This window comes from Danio aesculapii, chromosome 19, assembly GCF_903798145.1.
Source record: "Danio aesculapii chromosome 19, fDanAes4.1, whole genome shotgun sequence".
NCBI classification, from domain to species: domain Eukaryota; kingdom Metazoa; phylum Chordata; class Actinopteri; order Cypriniformes; family Danionidae; genus Danio; species Danio aesculapii.
The window spans coordinates 3,798,947-3,820,968 of NC_079453.1; the positions used below are offsets into that span (position 1 = coordinate 3,798,947).

The following is a 22,022-nucleotide window of genomic DNA, read 5'->3' on the forward strand; positions in this document are numbered from 1 at the left end:
AGCACGTGATATGATTGACTACAGCTGATCCTCATTGCTAATCATTAGCTTGCCTATCAGATCATTCTAAAACTACTATAAATATCCTGCCTAAACTCCATTTCTTATCTTCGTTTTTGGAAACCCCCCCATCCTTCCCTTCTCCCTCCTCCTCTTTCATAATCGGGCAACACGGTGGCTCAGTGGTTAGCACTGCTGCCTCGCAGTAAGAAGGCCACAGGTTCAAGTTCTAATTGAGCCAGTCGGCACTCCCTGCGTGAAGTTTGCATGTTCTCCCTGTGTTTGCGTGGATTTTCTCCAGGTCCTCCGGTTTCCTCCCACAGTCTAAAAACATGTACATAAGTGAATCGTAATACAGTCACAAGCACTCAACGCATACATAGCAAAAGGGGGCACTCGAGAAAAACCTGATCTCGTATCCCTCTTAATGCTCATTGACCAGGCGGGAACCTTGGGCTCATCTATCTCCGAGCTCAGGGTTCTCTCCCGGGACAACATGCCAAACCTGCTATCATAGTCGAGCATTATCTAAAAGTGTGAACTCTTGAAATTAAATTGAAAACAAAATTAGTCAGTAAATGTGTTTCTGCAGGCTTTAGAGCAGTGTTTCCCAACCCTGTTCCTGGAGGTACACCTACAGTTCATGTTTTGGACGTCTCCCTCATCTAACCCATTAACTTCAGGTTTTGGAGTCTCTTCTAATGCAGAGTTTCCCAACCCTGTTCCTGAAGGCACGCCAACAGTACACTTTTTCATCCTCTCCCTAATCAAACACACCTGAATCACCTAATCAGAACATCAGAAGAGACTCCAAAACCTGAAGTTAATGGGTCAGATGAAGGAGACATCCAAAACATGAACTGTTGGTGTGCCTCCAGGAACAGGGTTGGGAAACACTGCTTTAGAGACTTTATTTTGAATAAGTGAGACAATGAGATGATTGTGATTTGCATAAAGTTTTATTTAGTGAGAAGGCAGATTACACTCTCTAACTAGATACTAATTGTTGTAGTGCTAATAAGCAAAATACAGAGCAAGTTGTGGATCTTCAAGTTAGAAAAAATGAGACTGAAAGATCCTAAAGGACTGAAACAAAGCATTCTTGAATCCATAATCCTGTTATTTACAGTCGTCAGGAAAGAGTTTGATATTTCTCTTCCATTTGTCATTAAGAAAGATCTGTAATGCAGCTAGGGTTTCTCCTGGAAGCACCGCTGTGCTTTTTTCTTCATTTGTGGCACAGTACGCCTTGGTCATCCATTTCTTTGTATCTTTGTTAAAGCAGCAAAACGCCATCCACATATGTGTGGGGATGTTCACTTTGTTATTCAGCAGGGTCTTTTCACTGGGTATCGCTCCGGTCACCACAAAGGCTTCAGCTATACCATTATTGTTCAAGCAGTCTCTATCCATGCTGCTTTTAAACTCATCTTCCTTTGTATTCCACTCACCATTGTTAAATTGCTCCTGCTGTGGCACAATATTGGTCAGGGTGAATGTAGAATCAGCAGCTTCTTGATTAGCTGCATGGGATTTCGGGAATAGATGACCTCGAGACATCTTTATCTGGTTTTTGTAGTCTTTATCTTTAGCTTGATCTTCTTTAAGCTACAGAACGCATGGGAGAAAGAGAGAAACAGTCAACATCACTCAGAGAAGAATAAATACAAAACCTAGTGTTTGTAGAGAATCAAATCCTTTACTTTACCTCAGTGTCAATCACAAAGTTTTTCTTTCTGTCAGTTTTTACGTTAGTTTTAATATATTTGTATGCTGAGAAAACTGGGATCTTGTTGGTTGTGTCATAGAGAGTGGCAAAATAAACCTTGTCTTGGCAGATTAGTTTGTAGCGGTTGTTGTCCTTTGAAACTGAATCCTTCAGAATGTCAGGAATCACCGGAGGTTTCGATCTCACGAAAAACTCGCTGCATTTACTGAAGGAATCTACAATTTTAGTCATGATCAATGGGAAACCGAACACTAGCAGCACAGGGACAACAAACAGACGCATCTTCAGCTTCACACCGAACCAAAAGTAAAGCAGAAGCGTGGCTGTAATTCACTGCAATCCCTGAAGAGGATGAACCTACGGAAAGACTCGCTTTTATATAGATCTGCAGGCGTTCAGTTGATAAAGATATAGATATGCCCATTCAGAAGTGAAAATATGTATTTTAATCTGCTTCATAAAGTGATAAGTGAACATTTACATTCTTTCATTTGAATGAATCCACTGATATTAATGTGTGTTTGAGAAAAACATATTACAAACTCACTCACTCATATTAGCTTATGGAAATACAGCCTTATATCTAATCTCAGTGCAGTATGCTGCTTTGGCTTAGGGAAAGTTTATGAGAAAAAATATTCAATTCAATTCACCTTTATTTGTATAGCGCTTATACAATGTAGATTGCGTCAAAGCAGCTTCACATAAAAGGTCATAGTAAATAGGAACAGTGTAGTTCAGTTTGTAGTGTTTAAGTTCAGTTCAGTTGAGCTCAGTTCAGTGTGGTTTGATAATCACTACTGAGAGTCCAAACACTGAAGAGCAAAACCAACGATGCGCAGCTCTATAGATCCTGAACCATGCAAGCCAGTGGCGACAGCGGAGAGGGAAAAAAACTTCACTAAATGGCGGAAGTGAAGAAAAAAAACCTTGAGAGAAACCAGACTCAGTTGGACACGACCATTTTAATTTCTCCGCTGGCCAAACGTCTTGTGCAGAGCTGCAGTCTCAGTGGCGGAGGCTGGAAGCTGGCCTCAGCGAAGACTCGTTTGTCTCTGGAGCATCACAGGAATCACTCTCATGTTCTCCACTCCTCCATGACCACCACAGTAGCAGCTCAGTATACGGCCTGGTCCAGGATATGGAAACCTTGGGATCATCTCGTCGTTGGTCTTGGATCGAATCAGTGACTCTGCATAGTCTGAAGGCCTCGGGAAGAGTATCCCCAGGTGGAAATGGAGAATAAAGAGAATAATTAGCGTAGCTGATGTTCACAGTGTATATCAACAAGATGCAGAAACCTGTATATAATGTAATAATAATATATATACATAATACATATAATAATGTATAATAATGTACATGTAATATGTGGCTGCGCAGCAGGTCAAGCTGTTCCTTGTAATCTGCATTCAAAACAATATAAAAACTCACATACTGTATATAGTTAGCGATGGTAGTTTCACAAGTTTTATTCTGTGCATAAAAGCAGAAATAAAAATTATTTTGTGCTTGCACAGTTCACTGACCTGTGACATTGTGTTCTTGATCAGATACAGACACATTGAAATCTGAATGTAGAAAAATCATCAGATACAGGAAAGAGTCAACAGAGAATGTAGGCAAAAGTGTAAAGCTTGCATGAGGCATGAAACATGAGTTTAGAAGTCAACTGAATTACGTTTTGCATGTGCTAGATACACAGCCAGGGTGCTGACAGCTCCAAGAGCAAAGACAAGACACACGATGAGAGCGAGCACAAGAACTTTAGTCCGTCGGTGACGAGGAACGTCTTTATTGAAGATATTTTGACCTGTGATTAGAAGTCAGAGGAAGACTGTAGTACTTATCAGATCAAGTCAAATTAATAATGTTAAAACAGCTTGAACCAGCGTGAAGGGAATACTAGAAAACCTGAGTGTATTTTCTTAGAGGAAGTATACTGTATGTGACACTCGTGAGAAAACCTTTGCAATTTTGAGTATTTCAGAAATGTAATGCTTGTATTTAAAACTAATTATCATTAATATTCAATATTTGATGATTTTTTTAAACGTATGTGATTAGGTATTTGTGCTTCATTATTAGGATTATGAGTATTTATATTTCAGAATGTAAATGTAAAGTAAAAATATAGATATATTAAAACATTTTATTTATAATGCGCCTTTCTTAGACTGAAGGCACTACAACATTAAAAACCAAAGGAAAAAGGGACATAAATAATACATTACATCTTATATAAACATAATAAAAATCAATGACCTAAATACAATAACAATAAAAGTTTAAAGGGATGTTTTAAAATCATTCCTAATTAAAGCAATAATGCATATAAAGTAAATTATATCATATAACAAATTAATAATCACATGATTTATCGGACATGATCACATTTAAAATTAATAATAATAATAATAATAATAAAAATAAAGAGTTTCATCTTTTTATATTGGTTAATAAATCATCTTACCTGAGCAAAAACCACTTGAAGCAATTGTTGCACGTATGATATCAGAATTTTCATAAACCAGATCCATACCATTGACAGACAGATTAACAGTCGTACAGTACTTCTGAGTCTCTGAGTGACAGAGTAAAGAAACCACAGAAAATGTCTGTCATATTAATGTAGCACAGGAAGTAAAGACGTCATTCAATAGCACAAAAGTCTAAAAATGCTTTATAAAGGCTTATTAATATTACCATTCATAGAAATACATAGAAAAACAGTGGCAGTTATGCACAAACTCTATTTTATTTGCAATTGTTTTACCAGTGTGATTAAATTGTGTTTGTTTATCACCACCAGTGCTTTGTTTAACTAGTTTTTTTTTGTACATCTGTTTCTCGCATTTCTTGATTTGTTTGTGCTGTAAAAATAGGTAAAATATGATATTTTGATGTTTCTGAGAGTATAATATATTCTCAAATTTGTATTCTGAATGTATCATGATTTTCTCTTGAATTGATTGAGATTCGTTTTTTCCACCAAATGGCACAGCATGCTTTACAAACAGCCACACTTTGCAAATCCTTACACATACCACTTGAACACAAAACATTAATAAATGATTATTATTACTTTTTTGCTGAACTTAATTTTGACTTTACGTAATGTATGCGTCAGGGGCGTTGCTAGACATAAAGCTGTATATATAGTGTATATATATACACATATAGTGTATGTATATATATATATATATATATATATATATATATATATATATATATATATATATATATATATATACTATATAGTTTTAAATAAATATTTATTATAAATAAAAGTATTCTTGTTATTATACAATTATTATTCTAAATAATATTAAATATAAGTGGAAAACAATGTTTAGACACTACTGGAGTGATGCTAAGATCATTTAAGAAATATTTTGCATGAATATTAATTTAATTTGAATGATATTCTATAGGCAATTCAGTAAAATACAAAAAAAAAGATGTGTTATTGAATTATCTGTTGTCTTAGACTTGGCAGAGAATTAGGTTTATTAAGTCTTTACCTCCCTGACTCGTCATCCCTCCTTTCACTTCATACAAAAATCTATCAGGAGGCATGCTTAATAAGATCACCATCATATTGTTTAAACTTTAGTTTTGTTGACTAGCTAAACAAAAAAAGGCTGTTACGGCGGTTTTACAACGCATGAGCAGTGCGTGACAAGTAGCCTGCTTTTTTGGCGCTCATGTTTACTACTGGGACTCACAGCGGCAGAAGAGCAGCGATTGCGAGAGGCGCGCGGGTTCTCTGTGCACACGCGGAGATGCGTCAGTTTGCTTTTTGATTACATTGCTTTCACCAGCAATGGTTCGGTTGCACATAGAGAATAACCGTCTTTATTTCAGAAATACCACTCTTAATAATTACACTTGCATATGAAGTAAATCATATCTCAATGCATTTACTGGGGCACTGGAGATTTTCACTGGGGCACGTGCCCCAGTAAATTGGGTCTAGCGACGCCTCTGGTATGCGCATATGTGTTTATATGTACATATGCTTTGTCAACACTTGGTTCGCTCACAGGAAGTCACATGGTAAACTTCACATCACTTCACGCATTACTTTTTTATAATTTTGGCAGGTGCCACTCGGGAACTCTTTCTCTTTCTGACTTAAATCTCTTCTCATGATCTAGGTGTTGACATTCATTAATTTTTTGGGTGATTTATATAATGATTGCGAAATAAAAGTAAAATATATCACTTTATTATCATAATGTGTTTTTATTCCCAACCATGTGGCACAGACAAATATTCAGGCAAAACTTTTAATTCAGAAATTAAAAACTTCATAACCAATGTATCATTAAAAACACTACATTAGTGACCTCTGGTGGAGAACTAGCAGAGTTACAACGTGACAGAACATGTAAACGTTTAATTTATGTAAACATACAAAATGATTGGGCTGAGAAAGAAGACGAGGCAAAACAGATCTAATCGGGAGCAAAACTTTATTAAACAAAACAAGAGTAATTCACACAACAAGGTGTGGTGAACATCCAATACCAGACAAACAGCAAAGGGAACACACAGAGTCAACTACTGATCTTAATCAACTAGAAAACATTAGAGTATTAGAATTAAGATTGAATACTATTAGAATAAAACAACTTTATCAAGTGAAGAGCCATATATGGTAACTTCATTGACATTTAATTGCAATGTAATGTTTTAGGTCATAAAAGTTCCAAAATTTTGTAATGGCCCTCAGTAATGCTCCAGGGTTTTCAGTGCGTATTTCAATGAGTGCCCTATTAAGGGTTAATGAAACACGATCAGTGATGTGCAAGTTTTGTTTATTAGATCAGGTCTGCTCTAGATTCTCTAAATTAAGATGTGTAACTTCAGACTTCACAGGGGTCGGTTGCACCAGCACTGCATAAGCTAATATGAAGCCTGTAGTTGGCATGTAAAGGAGCCGTAACTTAAACACTATTAAATAGTTTTGTTTCGATGCGGGGCATTTAATTATAAAAAAAAACAACAAAAAAAAAACACTTTAGTTCAGCGCGTAGTAGGGTTGGGAATCGTTTGGGGTTATTTCGATACCGGTGCTAAATCAATACTTTTAAAACGGTACCGGTGCCAAATGGTGCCTGAACCGATACTTTTAGTCACAAAATTACTTGACAAAAAAATAAACATATATATATATATATATATATATATATATATATATATATATATATATATATATATATATATATATATATATATATATATATATATATATGTATTTAATGTATATATATATATATATATATGTATGTTTTTTTAATCATTATAATTTAACAATGTACATATGTATTTATAATAAGTTTAAAGTAAACATCAATTCATATTTTATATATTTGAATAGCATTAATATATTTCTTTTGATCATTTGTTTGTTAGCATGAATGCAAGATTTGCATTATGCTATTAACATTACATTAGCTTACTACTAACCTGTGGAAAGGCTGTCATCAACACCAGGAACACCTTTTTTCTAGGGTCGGGGCTTGACAAGCATGACAAGTTAGCGTTAGCTCGTTTACCCTTAGAGCGGAAACTAGCCCACCAACCGTTGACAAATAATTTTGTTTGTTTTAAGCAAACAATCACTTAATTCTGAGGTCTTTCTTTTTTTCAGAAAACAAGACGTACTTTCTACTTTCACTTCGTGTCTAGAATGTATCTTGATTTAAAAATGTTTAGATATTTGGATTGAAACCAGGACAAAACTCCTTAGGTAAAAAAAAATACATATACATATACATATACATATTATTATTATTATTATTATTATTATTATTATTATTATTATTATTATTATAACAGCTCAGGAATGAGCTTTTTTGAATAAAGGTTTGGAAATGCTTTTTTTTTTTTTTCTCGATTAATCGAAAAAATAGTTGACAGATTAATTGATTATTAAAATAATCATCAATTGCAGCTCTACTTTTAATAACTATTTTTAAAAGACTCTAGTGTGAACCTTACCTTCCAGTTTAAGCAAGACATTAGGAACTACTGGTGCAACCCAGTCAAGGAGAACAGTATTTGTTGTTGGATATGAGTAGGCCCACACGGAATCAGCGTGCGCAGAATTTTCGCAGATTTTTATCCCATCATTAATTCTGTTTATTTACTTGAGTAAATGTGACTAATATGAAAATGTTCATATGATTTATGTACAATGCAGTGTGTACAGTAATATTTTCTGTCTTTTAATAGAGATATTATATGAGAGACTTGCTTGTTTACTAAATAAAGTGAATCTAATTGGATTTGCATTTTAAACATTAAATAAAAGTTTAACAGATATTATTTTTTATTTCACAAGTTAAGGTTTTAGTTATGAAACTCACAAAATAATTCCACAGAAATACACAGATTTTAACACAATTCTCCACAGAAATGATAAAAAACGTCCGCAGATTCGGTCTGGCCCTAGATATGAATAAAGCAAATCCAAGACAAAAGATAACAATACAGATACATATCTGACCAATCACACTGAGAAGTAAACTTTTGTTCTGTACATGTACATGACATCTCACTTGGGTGTTATTAAATCACTGATGGAGATATATTAATTTTTCTTCTCACAGATAAACTTTCGATCAGTTTTACAAGATGAATCAAACCATGCATGAAGGTTTCGATTGAGGTGTGCCAGACTAACACAGTTTTGTCCAGACGGATCACTCTTTTTTTGGTTATTAGGCTGTGATGGATTCCAGAACCTTTAAAACAAATAAGCAGTAACAGTTTTAAGCATGTCATTTCAATTGCTGCAGTGTAGTGTTCAAGATCAGGTTTTAGATCAGTTTATAATATGATTGTTTTCAGTGTCAGCCATTAAATCTATTTAGGAGCAAATAGTTTATAGTATAATATACTGTATATAAATCCACACAATTTGTTGGGAGCCATGACAATTGAACACTGATACTGTGGCTATTTTAAAGCAAATGAGATTTAAACTGGTGGTTTTGCAAAATTGAGACACTGAAGTAATCAATTAAAAACATTAGGAAAATAAAAAAATGGTGAAGCAACCAAAATTACAATTTTTTTAAGAAGACAAAATAATAAGTTTAAGAAGACAAAAATAATGAACACAAGCAGAGTTCTTACTGTACTCCAGTTTCTTTGAGAGTCTGCTTGTTCACCCAAACCCAATGTCCTTCAGTCTCCAGATCACTGAGACCAATCCAGTGAGACTCAGTAGTTTTGGAGACTAGGAAATCCTGATGGAGAATATGTAGCATTGTGTTTGTTATATGATAAATTTATGGGTTTAAAATTAATAAATAATGGGTTTTAAATAATGTTAAAATAAAAAATGTATTTTTTTTGTAAGCCTAAGTCAAATTCTGTTCTTTGTTGTTTTATTGTGTTTGCATCTGATATCAATTAATTAATACATTTCTCTGACTTGCCTGTTCTGATTGGCTGGTTATGGTGACCAGATCAGCTCCTCTAGAAACACAGTCATCTCGACTGCTGGACCAGTTCAGTTTATTAGAGCTGAAGAAGTACAGCTTTCCAAGACAAGCTGTCCAGCCGTTCACAGAGAGATTACAAGACTGAGCTGTGAAGAATGAGATAAATATTTAAAAACTGTAGATTCTCACACTCCGTATCTAAACTGACACTCACCATCGTAAAAGGACAGCCAATCTCGACATGTTTGGTTTCTGGATGAAAGAACATTGAACGCTTCCTTCAAGACTGGTGAAAAGGAGGTTCAAGAGTTAAGGATGAATAATTAGTCAATTGAATTCAAGACATGGCTATTTTCAATGCTGAGTTGTAAAAAAGAATTAAAAGAGAGGAAAATGTCATCTCACCAGCAAAAAGCAGAACGTTTTCTCTATCTGGTGTGTTAAAAAACAGGAAAACAGGTTATAATGTGAGTCAGGTGAGTAAACTACTGTGAATGAAATGTCTGAAACATGAACTGTACCGTCTCTGAGAGTTGTGCTGTTGAGCTCTTGAGCTGACAGTTGCTCTTTCAGTGAATTAAAGTCTGCAAGTGTATTAATATCTGAGTAATGACAAAACAACAGAGTTACTGAGGAAAATCTATATCATGCACACCTGAAGCCTCTTTCATCCATGTTAACAGATTAGAACTTTCATAGCACACACACAGCAGAGCTGAAGCTGCAGATCATTTCGGCACTGGCTCTTTTTTAAAAAAATGTTTCTTACACTCGATAAAAGTGACAATGAATTAATAACCAAAAACACATTAAATGACATTTAAAAAGTAGCAATTCTACCAAATAAATGCATCGATAGTATTCACTATGCCCTTCCAGCTGCAACCCATCTCTGGGAAACACACATATACACTCATTCACACACGCACTCATACACTATGGACAATTTAGCTTACCCAGTTCACCTATAGCGCATGTGTTTGGACTGTGGGGGAAACCGGAGCACCCGGAGGAAACCCACACTAACACAGGGAGGACATGCAAACTCCACACAGAAATGCCAACAGACCCAGCCGAGGCTCCAACCAGTGACCATCTTGCTGTGAGGCGACAGTGCTAACCACTGAGTGTCGCCCACATTGTAATTATCTACAAGTGTTTTTTTGATGGTTTTCTTAAACAAATTAGTTTAATTTCTTTAGTATATGTATAATTATGTATAATAAAAATATTATTATTATTATTTATATTTATATTTATATTATATAAGAATTTATTATTATTATTATTATTATTATTATTATTATTATTATTTATATTATATTAGTATTTATTATTATTATTATTATTTTATTATTATTATTATTATTTATATTAGTATTTATTATTATTATTATTATTATTATTTTATTATTATTATTATTATTATTATTATTTATATTATATTAGTATTTATTATTATTATTATTAATTTATTATTATTATTATTATTATTAATATTTATATTATATTAGTATTTATTTATTTATTTATTTATTTATATTATTATTATTATTATTATATTATTTATATTTATCTTTATATTAGTATTTATTTATATTATTATTATTTTATTTATATTTATATTTATATTTATATTTATATTATATTAGTGTTTATTATTATTATTATTATTATTTAATTATTTAATTATTTTATTAAGTAGAAGGAAAAATTAAAAAACATTGCAAATAATTAATTACAATTTTTAATTAATGAACATTTTTTATTAATTAACAGAGTTTTTTGATGTTATGTATTTTTTTTTACTCTTAAAGAAATTTAGTTAATTTAGTATATGTATGATTATGTATAATAAAATATTATAATATTTAATTTATTTGTATTTATGTGTGTTCATTCATTTATTACATAGATGAAAAAACATATATTTGTAGGAATTTTCGGCTATTATATACATCATGCTGACAATCATTCACAAAACCACATCACAGGTGATTGTCTTCTAAGTGCACCTGAAGAGCTTGAAAAACAAGCCGTCCTTGATGATCTACATAATTAGTCAAATAAAGACTTGCAGGTTAAGAAAACAGCAAGAGATGAAGTTTCCGCAGCCATTGGTGCAGATGAAAAGGAAAAGTGTTTTATAGATAGGTAATTGCTAGATTGAATAGACAGAGATTGATCTGTGCAACATCAGGTGCACCCTGCACAAATGTCTGCACACTGCTTCTGCTCTGCTTGAGCGTGCGGTGTGAAAGGGGCAGATGGTAAATTCAAAATAGTGTTTTGCACTAAATGATTTATACATAATCTTACTAGATCAACATCTAGGTTTATTTTGCCAATGATTACCTATCAAAAAGCATCATTGTACAAATGTAATAAAATGATATAGTGCTAGGAAGCAGTGAATGCTGATACTCACAAATCATCCACAGAGCGCAGAGACCTCCAAGAGAAATAACAAGCGTGAAACCCAGAACTAACAGTAGAACTTTAGTCCTCTTTGAGGTCCACTTTGAAGTGCTCCTTCTCTCCCGCACACGTTTATTGCTGGTGGATTTATCTAAGGTCAGAAATGGGACCAGAGAATTTAAATATCAGTGCAGTATTTCAGTCTTTGACAATTTTGCCCTAAATAATGAGAAAAAAACTCATCTCCTACCACAGCTATGCTGATGACACTCAGATCTACCTAGCCTTACTGCCTAATGACTACAGCCCCATTGAGACCCTCTGCCAATGCATTGATGAAACATGAAATTGATGAAATAACAATTGGATGTGCCAAAACTTTCTTCAGTTAAACAAAGAGAAAACTGAAGTCGTTGTGTTTGGGAACAGAGATGAGGTTCTCAAGGTGAATGCGTACCTTGGCTCTAAAGGTCAAACAACAAAAAATAAGGTCAAGAATCTTGGTGTGACTCTGGAGTCAGATCTGAGTTTCAGTAGTCATGTCAAAGCAGTCAGTAAATCAGCAAACTATCATCTCAAAAACATTGCAAGAATCAGATGCTTTGTTTCCAGTGAAGACTTAGAGAAACTTGTTCATGCCTTTATCAGCAGCAGGGTGGATTACTGTAATGGCCTCCTCACTGGCCTCCCCAAAAAGACAGTCAGACAGTTGCAGCTCATCCAGAACGCTGCAGCCGGAATTCTGACCAGAACCATTAAATCAGAGCACATCACACCTGTCCTCAGGTCTTTACACTGGCTCCCAGTTACATTCAGAATAGATTTTATTAGAATAGATTTAGAAAGTATTATTACTGGTCTATAAATCACTAAATGGCCTAGGAGCTCAATACATTACAGATATGCTCACTGAATGCAAACCCAACAGATCACTCAGATCTTTAGGATCAAATAAACTAGAAATTCCAAGAGTTCAGTCAAAGCAGGGTGAATCGGCTTTCAGCTACTAACAGTACCCTCCGCTGCTGGAATCAGCTTCCAGAAATGATCAGATGTGCTCCAACATTAGGCACATTCAAATCAAGACTGAAAACACATCTGTTTAGCTGTGCCTTTACTGAATGAGCACTGTGCTACGTCCGACAGATCGCACTATTCTATTTTTCTCTTCCTTTTCATTCTTTTATAACACATTTTATCTGTTTTTATGCTTATTTATTTAATTTTTTTTAACCATTTTTATTATTTGTTTTTATTTTTCTTATACTTGTCTCTTTTATTCTTGTTTATGTAAAGCACTTTGAATTGCCACTGTGTATGAAATGTGCTATATAAATAAACTTGCCTTGCCTAATTTGTGAACATTGCTACTCAAAAGATGAGAACATTTTGGCCTATTGACCTGAAGATTACTTGTATTGCATTCAACATTGCATACACAGTCTTCTTTTCCTTTCTGAACTCATGAGATTAGTTTTGGAAGAGTTTTGATGTCCACGGCAAAGCTTTTTATTTTTACTGCAATGCTGACAGAGTTTGATTCCCAGGGTTTGCATGATTGGATGAATGTACTGTATATCTAGCTGTTTTAGAGAGAAGTGTCAGCAAAATGTATTTATTCAGGTATACCTTCTGTCATTTCAGTTATTACATGCTAAATCACTGAAATATAAATTAATGATGTTTCAGCCTTACCTTTGTATCGAGAGCATTCTTCACTTGAAGCAACTGTTGAAAGGATGATTGCAGAATTTCCATAAACTGAATCCATTTCATGAGAAGATCTGTTCACTGAGACTTGAGCGCTGGTTGAGATGGTTGTCAAAAAGGAAGTCTCATGATTTCTTTTTAATATGGACAGGAAGCTACTAGTCAGTCTGAGTATGTGCCATATCTGATTACTCGATCATTTCTGAAATAAGGAATTATGAAATGTGTTCATGTTCTCTGAAAATTAAGATGACAAAAGCATCCTAGTGTAGATCGTCAAAGCTCAGAGAACATCTAATGCTTTTCTAGACCTAATATTAAAGGAAGAAATAGAAGTTAAGTCATTTTTTCCTTATATCGTGACATGCGTACAATTGAAATGGTCCTGAAATTAGAAAGAAATGTCCAGTACCATTGGGAACTGATTTGATCGTTGCTAGATATTGCTAACAAAGTGGAGGAAAATTGATGAATAAACGAAAGCAGGGCAGAAACAACACCACTTATGCTGGCAAATAATTTTTTTTCACAGATAAACCTTTCTTTTTTTTACACTATGTATCAAACCAATAGTGAAAGTTTCCATTGGAGTCTCCTAGACCAGTGGTTCTCAAACTGGGGGTCGCGACCCCTGCGGGGGTTGCAGAATAATTTCAAGGGGTCGCGAGAGTGATTTAAAAATTGTGTAATTTTCAGTGATTATAATAAATATTTTTCATTATTACAAGTGAAAGCTAATATTTTCAGATTTTTTAAAGATATCACTGATGAATTCATAAAGTATTTAGGACACATTCTGGCAGAATGCATCTTTGTACTTGAAACGCAGCGCTCAGGAACAGTTAAAACTGTTGTCATGTCAACTTGCTGCAGTAAACAAAGCCGGCAACGCTTGTCCCGCCTTCGCTCTCTTCTTATTGGCCCACTGCGCTAGACTGAATCATTCAGTCAACGCCTTCTGCCTTCAGATGACAGGAGCTACAACCGCGAAAATGTAACACGCTGAAGATGATAGAATGATTAAACTAATATTGCAGCTCATGAAAAGAGAGGTATTGATATTAAAATGATGTATACAAATAATAAGGTATATGTCAAAAGCATCTGTGCAATATCAGACACCAGGCGTGAAAACACAGCACAGTTTGTTACCAGATTGATTAATGAATTCATGTCAAACAGTGTGTGCAGGGCCGGTGAGCGGTCTTTTGGTCACTCAATTATGTTTTAAAAATGTATTTTCATTTGATAACGGGATTTCATTGAGACATATTTTCCTCACGCATCCATATATATATATATATATATATATATATATATATATATATATATATATATATATATATATATATATATATATATATATATATATATATATATATATATATATATTTGCTTGTTAGTTTTGATTAGTGTTGATTTCAAATGCAATAAATCTGTTTATAAAACTTGTAGTAACGGTGCGATAATTGGTGGGTGAGCCTAAATTAAAAAATTTAGGAGCACCAGAGCTACCAAGCAAAAAGGTTAATTTCGAGCCCTGTAATGTATAGTAAATATAGTTAAAATTTTGTGAACAGCTGAAAATAAGCTACTTTTATTGTTTGGATATGCTTTGGTACTGGGGGGTCGCGAGTTCTTGACGATAGTACAATGGGGGTCGCTGGCTTAAAAGTTTGAGAACCACTGTCCTAGACTAGCGCAGTTCTCCAGATGGATATTCAATTCTCCAGTTATCAGATTCATTTTGCATCTCTGAACCAGAACCTTTAACACACAAACAGTCTTAATAACACATTTTGACATCTTGGATTGTCATATTCAAATGTCACTCTACTGTTATTTAATATGTGACCCAGGACCAAAAACCATTTTCCCAGCATTCTCCCGTATTTCACTAATCTATGTTGCTATAATCCTGTTTAAATATTTTCTTTATCTTTCTATGAAAGGTGGCAACATTTACACAGAGCTGATCCTCCCTATATGCATAATCCTGCCAAATTACCAGGGGCGCCACTTGCTGTTAAATGTGATTATAATTTCTAGAGAATTATGCTTTTAATTTATTTTAGTTTGAAAACACTATAAAATGAATATTAAAATTGGTGCATTTACCTCACTCACCTCAATGTTGACAACTTTGAACCAGTCACAAGTGTTATTTTTTAGAAAATCAGATGTAAACATCATATGAATCTGAATAAACACACTTTCCATTGATGGATGGTTTGTTAGGACAGTATTTGGCTGGCTGAGATATGACTTAAAATCTGTAATCTGATGGTTAAAAAATATATAAATACTGAGAAAACTGCCAAATTAAGTCTTTAGCAATGCATATTACTGATTTTTGGCATAAAAAATCTATTATTTTGACTGGCTTTTTTGTGGCCCAGGGTCACATATCTGGGTATTTACAGCATGACAGTACTTTTACTTTACTATACATCCTCAGCTTCCAGGTCATTCCAGGAGACCAATCTAGTGGCTTAATTTAATATGAGAGACCAGTGAATTCTGATGGAATGAAATAATATATATATATATTCATTCATGCATTCATTTTCCTTCGGCTTAGTCTCTTTATTTATCGGGGGTCACCACAGCGGAATGAACTGCCAACTTATCCAGCATATGTTTTACACAGCGGATGCCCTTCCAGCCGCAACCCAGTACTGGAAAACATCCATACACACAAATTCACACACACACTCATACACTACGGCCAATTTAGTTTATTCAATTCACCTACAGCGCATGTATTTAAACTGTGGGGGAAACTGCAGCACCCGGAGGACACCCACACGAACACAGGGAGAACATGCGAACTCCACACAGAAATGCCAACTGGCGCAGCTGGGACTTGAATCAGTGACCTTCTTGCTGTGAGGCGACAGTTCCAACCACTGAGCCATGTGTTGCCCTACATTAAATATCTGTAGCCTAAAAACATATGCATGCATATACATAAAAACCAGACAAACAGAAAATACCAGAAGCTTGTGCAACACAGCAGTTGAAAAACTATGGAACAGGAAGCTGTGGTTTTGGTCTTGGTTTAATTAGCTTCTTCCTCTCGAGGTTCAAGCGGTTTCAGTGTTCCAGCAGGTTTGTTGGCTTTTTTACTATATTTCTATTTGCATTTATGATGTGTGAACAGGTTGCACATCTAAAATGAATTATGGAGTTTCTGCGCTAGGCTGCTGCTACTGACGGCACCAGTGTTTACACAGTCTTTCATTCTCGTTTTACGCTTGAAAAACTAAACGAATTAATTACATTACAGCATCGATGCTGTGAAAGGAACCTTATGAAATTGAAAAGTCACATTAATCTTTCACCGGAAGTTTATCGTTGGCTGAAAAACACTAGCTGTGCATAGAGCCCAATACTATGAAATTGGTACTAAACGCTGCTTAAGTGCGCCTCATGTTCTGGTTTTCATTTGTGGAATAAGAAAACAGATTAGTGCCCTCTGCAGGTGAGGAAAGACTCAGGGTTCTGTTTTAATGATCTAGGTCAGGCATGGGCAAACTTGATCCTCGAGGGCCGGTGTCCCTGCAGACTTTTGCTCCAACACTAATCAAACACACCTGAACACCCTAATTAGTGTCTTCAAGATCACTAGAAAGCTACAAGCAGGTGTGTTTGATTAGGGTTCGTGCAAAACTATGCAGGGACACCGGCCCTCCAGGATCGAGTTTGCCCATCCCTGATCTAGGTGCAAAGTCTAAAGCGCATGGCGCAAAAGTTTTAAGAACGTGTCCGAATCCACTTTTGCTATTTTTAAGGAAGGAAAAATATGATCTGTGCCACGGTGCATGGTCTAACAGGGTTGTGCTTATTCTCTTAATGAGTTATGGGTGTGGTTTGATAATAAACCAATCAGAGCAACACAGGCTCATTCTGAAAACGTACCTCTGCAGATGTTTCAGGAGACCACGAAATGCGTCCCGGCGGCACATTTTTCAGCAGTTTTTGTTTTCGCCGCCGAGTATGCTTTTTGAGATCTCAAAATTCTCTCACGAGTGCCATTCACACCTGCTGTTCTCGCGTAAACCCACCAGAGGCCGCTGTTGACTGACTTTTTGACTGACTGAGTGAACGATCGACTGACCCCCCCTCCCCCTCCTAAACCCAACCAATTTTATCGATTGACCCATAATGCAGTCATAAGTACCTCTGTCTACGTAATTCGCAATCTCCAGAAACGTCTGTAGGGCTACGTTTTCAGAATGAGCCTGTGTTGAATCATAGTCTCATCTTCCATTCCCTTTAAGAGTCAGTTGGGTCATGCCATGGCGCATTTGCTATTTACATGGCGACTTTGTAAGTGAAAAAACTGAATGCTTCACTAGCAAGAAAATCGTTAAACAGAGCATTTGAAGCGCGAGGATAAAGAACGAGCCTCCTCCTATCAGCCTCTTTACTTTCTCTTTTTCTCTTTCGTAGATAAGGAAATGGTGTTGTACGCACCACTGAATAAGACATCCATGAGCCTACATAATTAATTTAGTTTAAGCACAAATATTTGTTTCAAAACTATTTCTAAATTCAGTTCTAATTTCCAGCAAACAAATAAATGAGCAATAATAACGAAGTGTGGTCAAAAGGTATATCCAAACACACGTCCTATGCACCATATGGTCTAAAACCTGACAGATGGACAAATCTAAGCTTGTTTTTAATAAAACAAAAATAAGTATGCATATAATAAATAATAATATTAATAATAACATTATACAAAAGCAAATTGTCATGAATAAACCATAAATTATAAATTATATTTATGTAGAAAATATATTTTTTTGTAGTATTTTATTCCTTTAATTATTTTCATATGTAAAGATATTTCTGTATTGCTGTACATCCTGCGTGTTTTAAGCTATGTGTAAGTGAGGCGCCCAACTAATGCACTCTGCGCTGGACTTTAGACCTGCGTTCAGCTGGTCTATTGCACAGTCTATTTTAGTTCCTCACAATAGCAACGCACCAACAATGTGCCGTAACACACCTCCTTCATAGACCAGAACGGCCACTGTTAAATTATGATTGATGACAGTGACCAGAGTTTGAGTCAACCTTTTGCTAAACCTGTTTTTTTTTGTACTCGATATAATGCATATACCCTTTTTATATACATATTTGGTTTCACAGTGTGTCAACACTTGGTTTTCTCAGAGGAACCACATGGTAAAGCTCACATCACTTCACACACATTACACTTATTTCATTTGGCAGGTACTGCTTGTGAACTCTTTCTCGCTTCTTTCATATTCATTGACCTTGTTGTTTGATATCATCATGATCTACCGTCTAATCTTAAAAAAATCCTTAAAAAAAGACTGATTTCTTTTTATTATTTAATTGGCAATGTTTACTTTATTTCTTTCCGAAGGGATGCACATTTTAATTTAATATACAGTAATTAACATTTGAAGTGGATCAAAAAAGTTCCTAAGACATGAATGGGTGTTGTTCAATAGTTGTTCAATTGTTTTAGAACAACTTTGATGAAAGATATTGATTCACTTCAAATGTTGGCTACTGTATGCCTTGAATACAATGAAAGATATGCTAACATTTATTTTAAAATCATCATATAAATTCCTCAAAAATAAACAAAGTATATCACTTCACTATATCTTATGAAAATATCTTATCACATTGTCTTTTTTATTACAATCAGATTTTACAGACAAAAGTTCAGGCAAAACATTTTATTTAATGTTAAACCTTAAACATTTGACTTGTTAAAATCTAGGGGCACTAAAATATTCAAATCAATAATCAATACAATTCAGCAGCTCAGAAATGAGAAACTTCATAACCAGTTTATTATCAGTACAACTATAGAGAACTTCATTAGTGACCTCTGGTGGGGAACTAGCAGAGTTACACAGTGACAGAACTGTAAAAATTCTAAATGATTGTAGTGATTAGGCTGAGGAAGAAGATGAGGTGAAACAGATCTAATCTAACCAGGAGCTGAACTTTATTAAACAAATCTAGAGCAGTTCACACCAGACAAAACATCAGACAAATAGCAAAAAGAACTGAGGGGAACAAAGACAGAGTCAACTACTGATCTAAAAAAAAATATATTTAATGGCAAAGAATCATGGTAAAAAAACTATAACTGCGTACATTTTTTTAAACACATTAAATATTTAAAATTAATTGTGTGTAACACGATAATTTTGACAGCCATAATATATATATATCAAATTCAAAGCTCTGATGTTTGCTTACAAAGCGACCTTTGGCTTTGCTCCTTCTTATCTGCTCTCATTTCTGCAGATGTATGTGCCCTCCAGAAACTTGCGTTCTGTGAATGAACGTCGCCTCGTTGTTCCATCTCAAAAAGGGAAGAAATCACTTTCCCGAACTCTCACATTCAATCTGCCCAGTTGGTGGAATGAACTCCCTAACTACATCAGAACAGCAGAGTCACTTGCTGTCTTCAAGAAACGACTAAAAACTCAACTATTTAGTCTCCACTTTCCTTCCTAATCTGTAACTGCCTCTCTGGCTATACCACTAACTGTACTCTCTCTCTCTCAAAAAAAATAAATAAATAAATTTCTAATGCTTTGCTTCTTAGACTTTACACACCTGAAACTTGCCTATAGCACTTGTTCACTGCTGCTCTTATAGTTCTCTTATAGATCTACCAACTACCTGTGTCGATACCAACTACCAGTGGCATTATTTCAATGACAAATGTCGTGAGTGCAGTATTAGAGTGCAGTATTATGTAATAGCCTACGAGCATGCGGATCTCTTTGCTTGGGCGCCGATTTTTTCTGCTCGTGCACAAAACTTCTTTCACGCCCCCTCAAATATAAGCCGCTTCAAGAGTGCGCAGATCTTCTCATGCGCTCTCAAATAAACGCTGCTGAGGTGCGATATAGTGCGTTTATGTAACGAGTATGTCTCCAGCATTTATTAGATTTGCTAGGAATATTTATGAATGCCTCCGGTATTAATGCGTCCTGAAGTAAAGTGAAACAGCTATACGTCGTGTTTGCTGGCCTCATGCATCACGCACCTGTCACAGTCAGTCAGTCAGTCAGCACGACAACCACATTGTAACAATTGTCTTGATGCTCAAGTGCATTGTCTGCACAGTGTTTACATTTTCCAGCTGTAGGTCCGTCAAAATGCATGCTGCAGCCGGATGCAATGTGAGACACGCACTAGGCACATGAAAACACAGCAAAAAGTTTGATGCCAATAGAAAACCATTTTAAAAAGGTGCCTTTCACCTAAAAAAAAAAAAAAAAGCATTTAATGTGATCAGGGCTTGAACAGCTATTATGTCTAGTTACTTTTCATTCACCTTGTAAATAACATATCTAATTATATGTAGTGTACTTTATACATGTTTATACGGCCCCAGGTGGACTTTATTATTGCACACATGTGGTATAAGTTGTTTTCCTTTTCTTTAGTTATTTCCTTAAAGGGCACCTAGGTTAGCCCTTTTTCAGATTTAAGATAAGTCTTTTGTGTCCCCAGAATGTGTCTGTAAAGTTTCAGCTCAAAACAACCATCAGAGTATTTGTTATAGCTGTCTGAAGTGTCTGTATTATAGCCGGTAAAACTTGGTTGCTGTTTTTTTGTACTGGGCCTTTAACGCTAGTCCTCCTCGCCCACCGTTCCCACGTGCCTGTGAGCAACATGCCTCAGTCGCCGCCCTCGGCTGCCTCAGGAAGCAGATCTCACGTCGCGTTTGTGAGAAATACTACAGTAAGAACTTTACCCATCAGTATTTGATGCAGTTTTTGTGAGTTGCAACGATGAGTCACATACAAAGTTGTTACAAAGTTTACGCACACACACAGACACCCACACACACACACAGAGAGAGAGAGAGAGAGAGGGAGAGAGAGAGCGCGCGCGTTAATCTTTGCACGCAAATGTGACAGGATACAGGTTAATCTCCACTGCTATATCTGGATATCTGTTATGTTAATCAACAAAATAAACCTGATTTAACGTCCACAAACCGGGATTGAAGCGTCTTCCTTTATAATTGTTCTGACCCGCGGCTGTGCTGATGAAGTAAAGCTAAGCTAAATCGCTGTAATTCATGACGCACGTGCTCTGTTTTAAAACATTTTAAACATGTGAAACTCACTCTTGATCACATTTGATGATGATTGATGATCCTAGCAAACTGAACACACCTTTTATTCCCCACTGCTTTGCGCATGTCTGGCCTTGCTGATATGATTATACACGTGACTACTGGGACATGTTAATGCGCACAGCTGTCAATCAATTCAGTGGGCGAGGGGACTGCACTCCTACGTAAAGTTGCGGTCGGTCTGAAAACCGCTCCAATTGGTCCACCGTTTTTATGTTGTTAAATTTGAAAAAAAAAAAGGACTGGGTGTGTTTATTTCACCACAATATGACAGTGTATAGACCATACATGCACATATGGCTGTCCAAACAGCTTGAAAAGTAGACTTTTCACCATAGGTGCCCTTTAATTATTTTTTTTCATACATATAAATTTGAGCTAAAAGTTTTGATGAATCATGATTTATACACTTTTCACGCACAAATTTGTCCATACGCATGATTAGTAATTGACACCCATAGTCTCTCACATCTGTGCTTTTATTGAATTTGTTTGGTAAATCTGCCCACTAACATTTTTATTGTTCCATTTGAAGTTTGTTTACTATTAA

At 35.3% G+C, this 22,022-nt stretch overlaps 2 protein-coding genes across 2 annotated transcripts; both read right to left on the bottom strand.

The window, feature by feature from the left end:
* Window positions 1-1,119: 1,119 nt before the first annotated feature.
* zgc:158445 (uncharacterized protein LOC798069 homolog) lies at window positions 1,120-2,011 on the bottom strand. Its single transcript, XM_056479351.1, has 2 exons — window positions 1,709-2,011; window positions 1,120-1,608 (listed from the first exon to the last, which is right to left on the bottom strand). Exons 1-2 carry the CDS (start codon window positions 2,009-2,011, stop codon window positions 1,120-1,122), a joined length of 792 nt encoding a protein of 263 aa, XP_056335326.1.
* Window positions 2,012-8,874: 6,863 nt separating this feature from the next.
* On the bottom strand, window positions 8,875-13,380 carry LOC130247026 (C-type lectin domain family 4 member F). Its single transcript, XM_056480206.1, has 7 exons — window positions 13,303-13,380; window positions 11,618-11,758; window positions 9,711-9,791; window positions 9,595-9,621; window positions 9,404-9,475; window positions 9,184-9,335; window positions 8,875-8,991 (listed from the first exon to the last, which is right to left on the bottom strand). Exons 1-7 carry the CDS (start codon window positions 13,376-13,378, stop codon window positions 8,875-8,877), a joined length of 666 nt encoding a protein of 221 aa, XP_056336181.1. The 5' UTR covers window positions 13,379-13,380.
* Window positions 13,381-22,022: the final 8,642 nt, after the last annotated feature.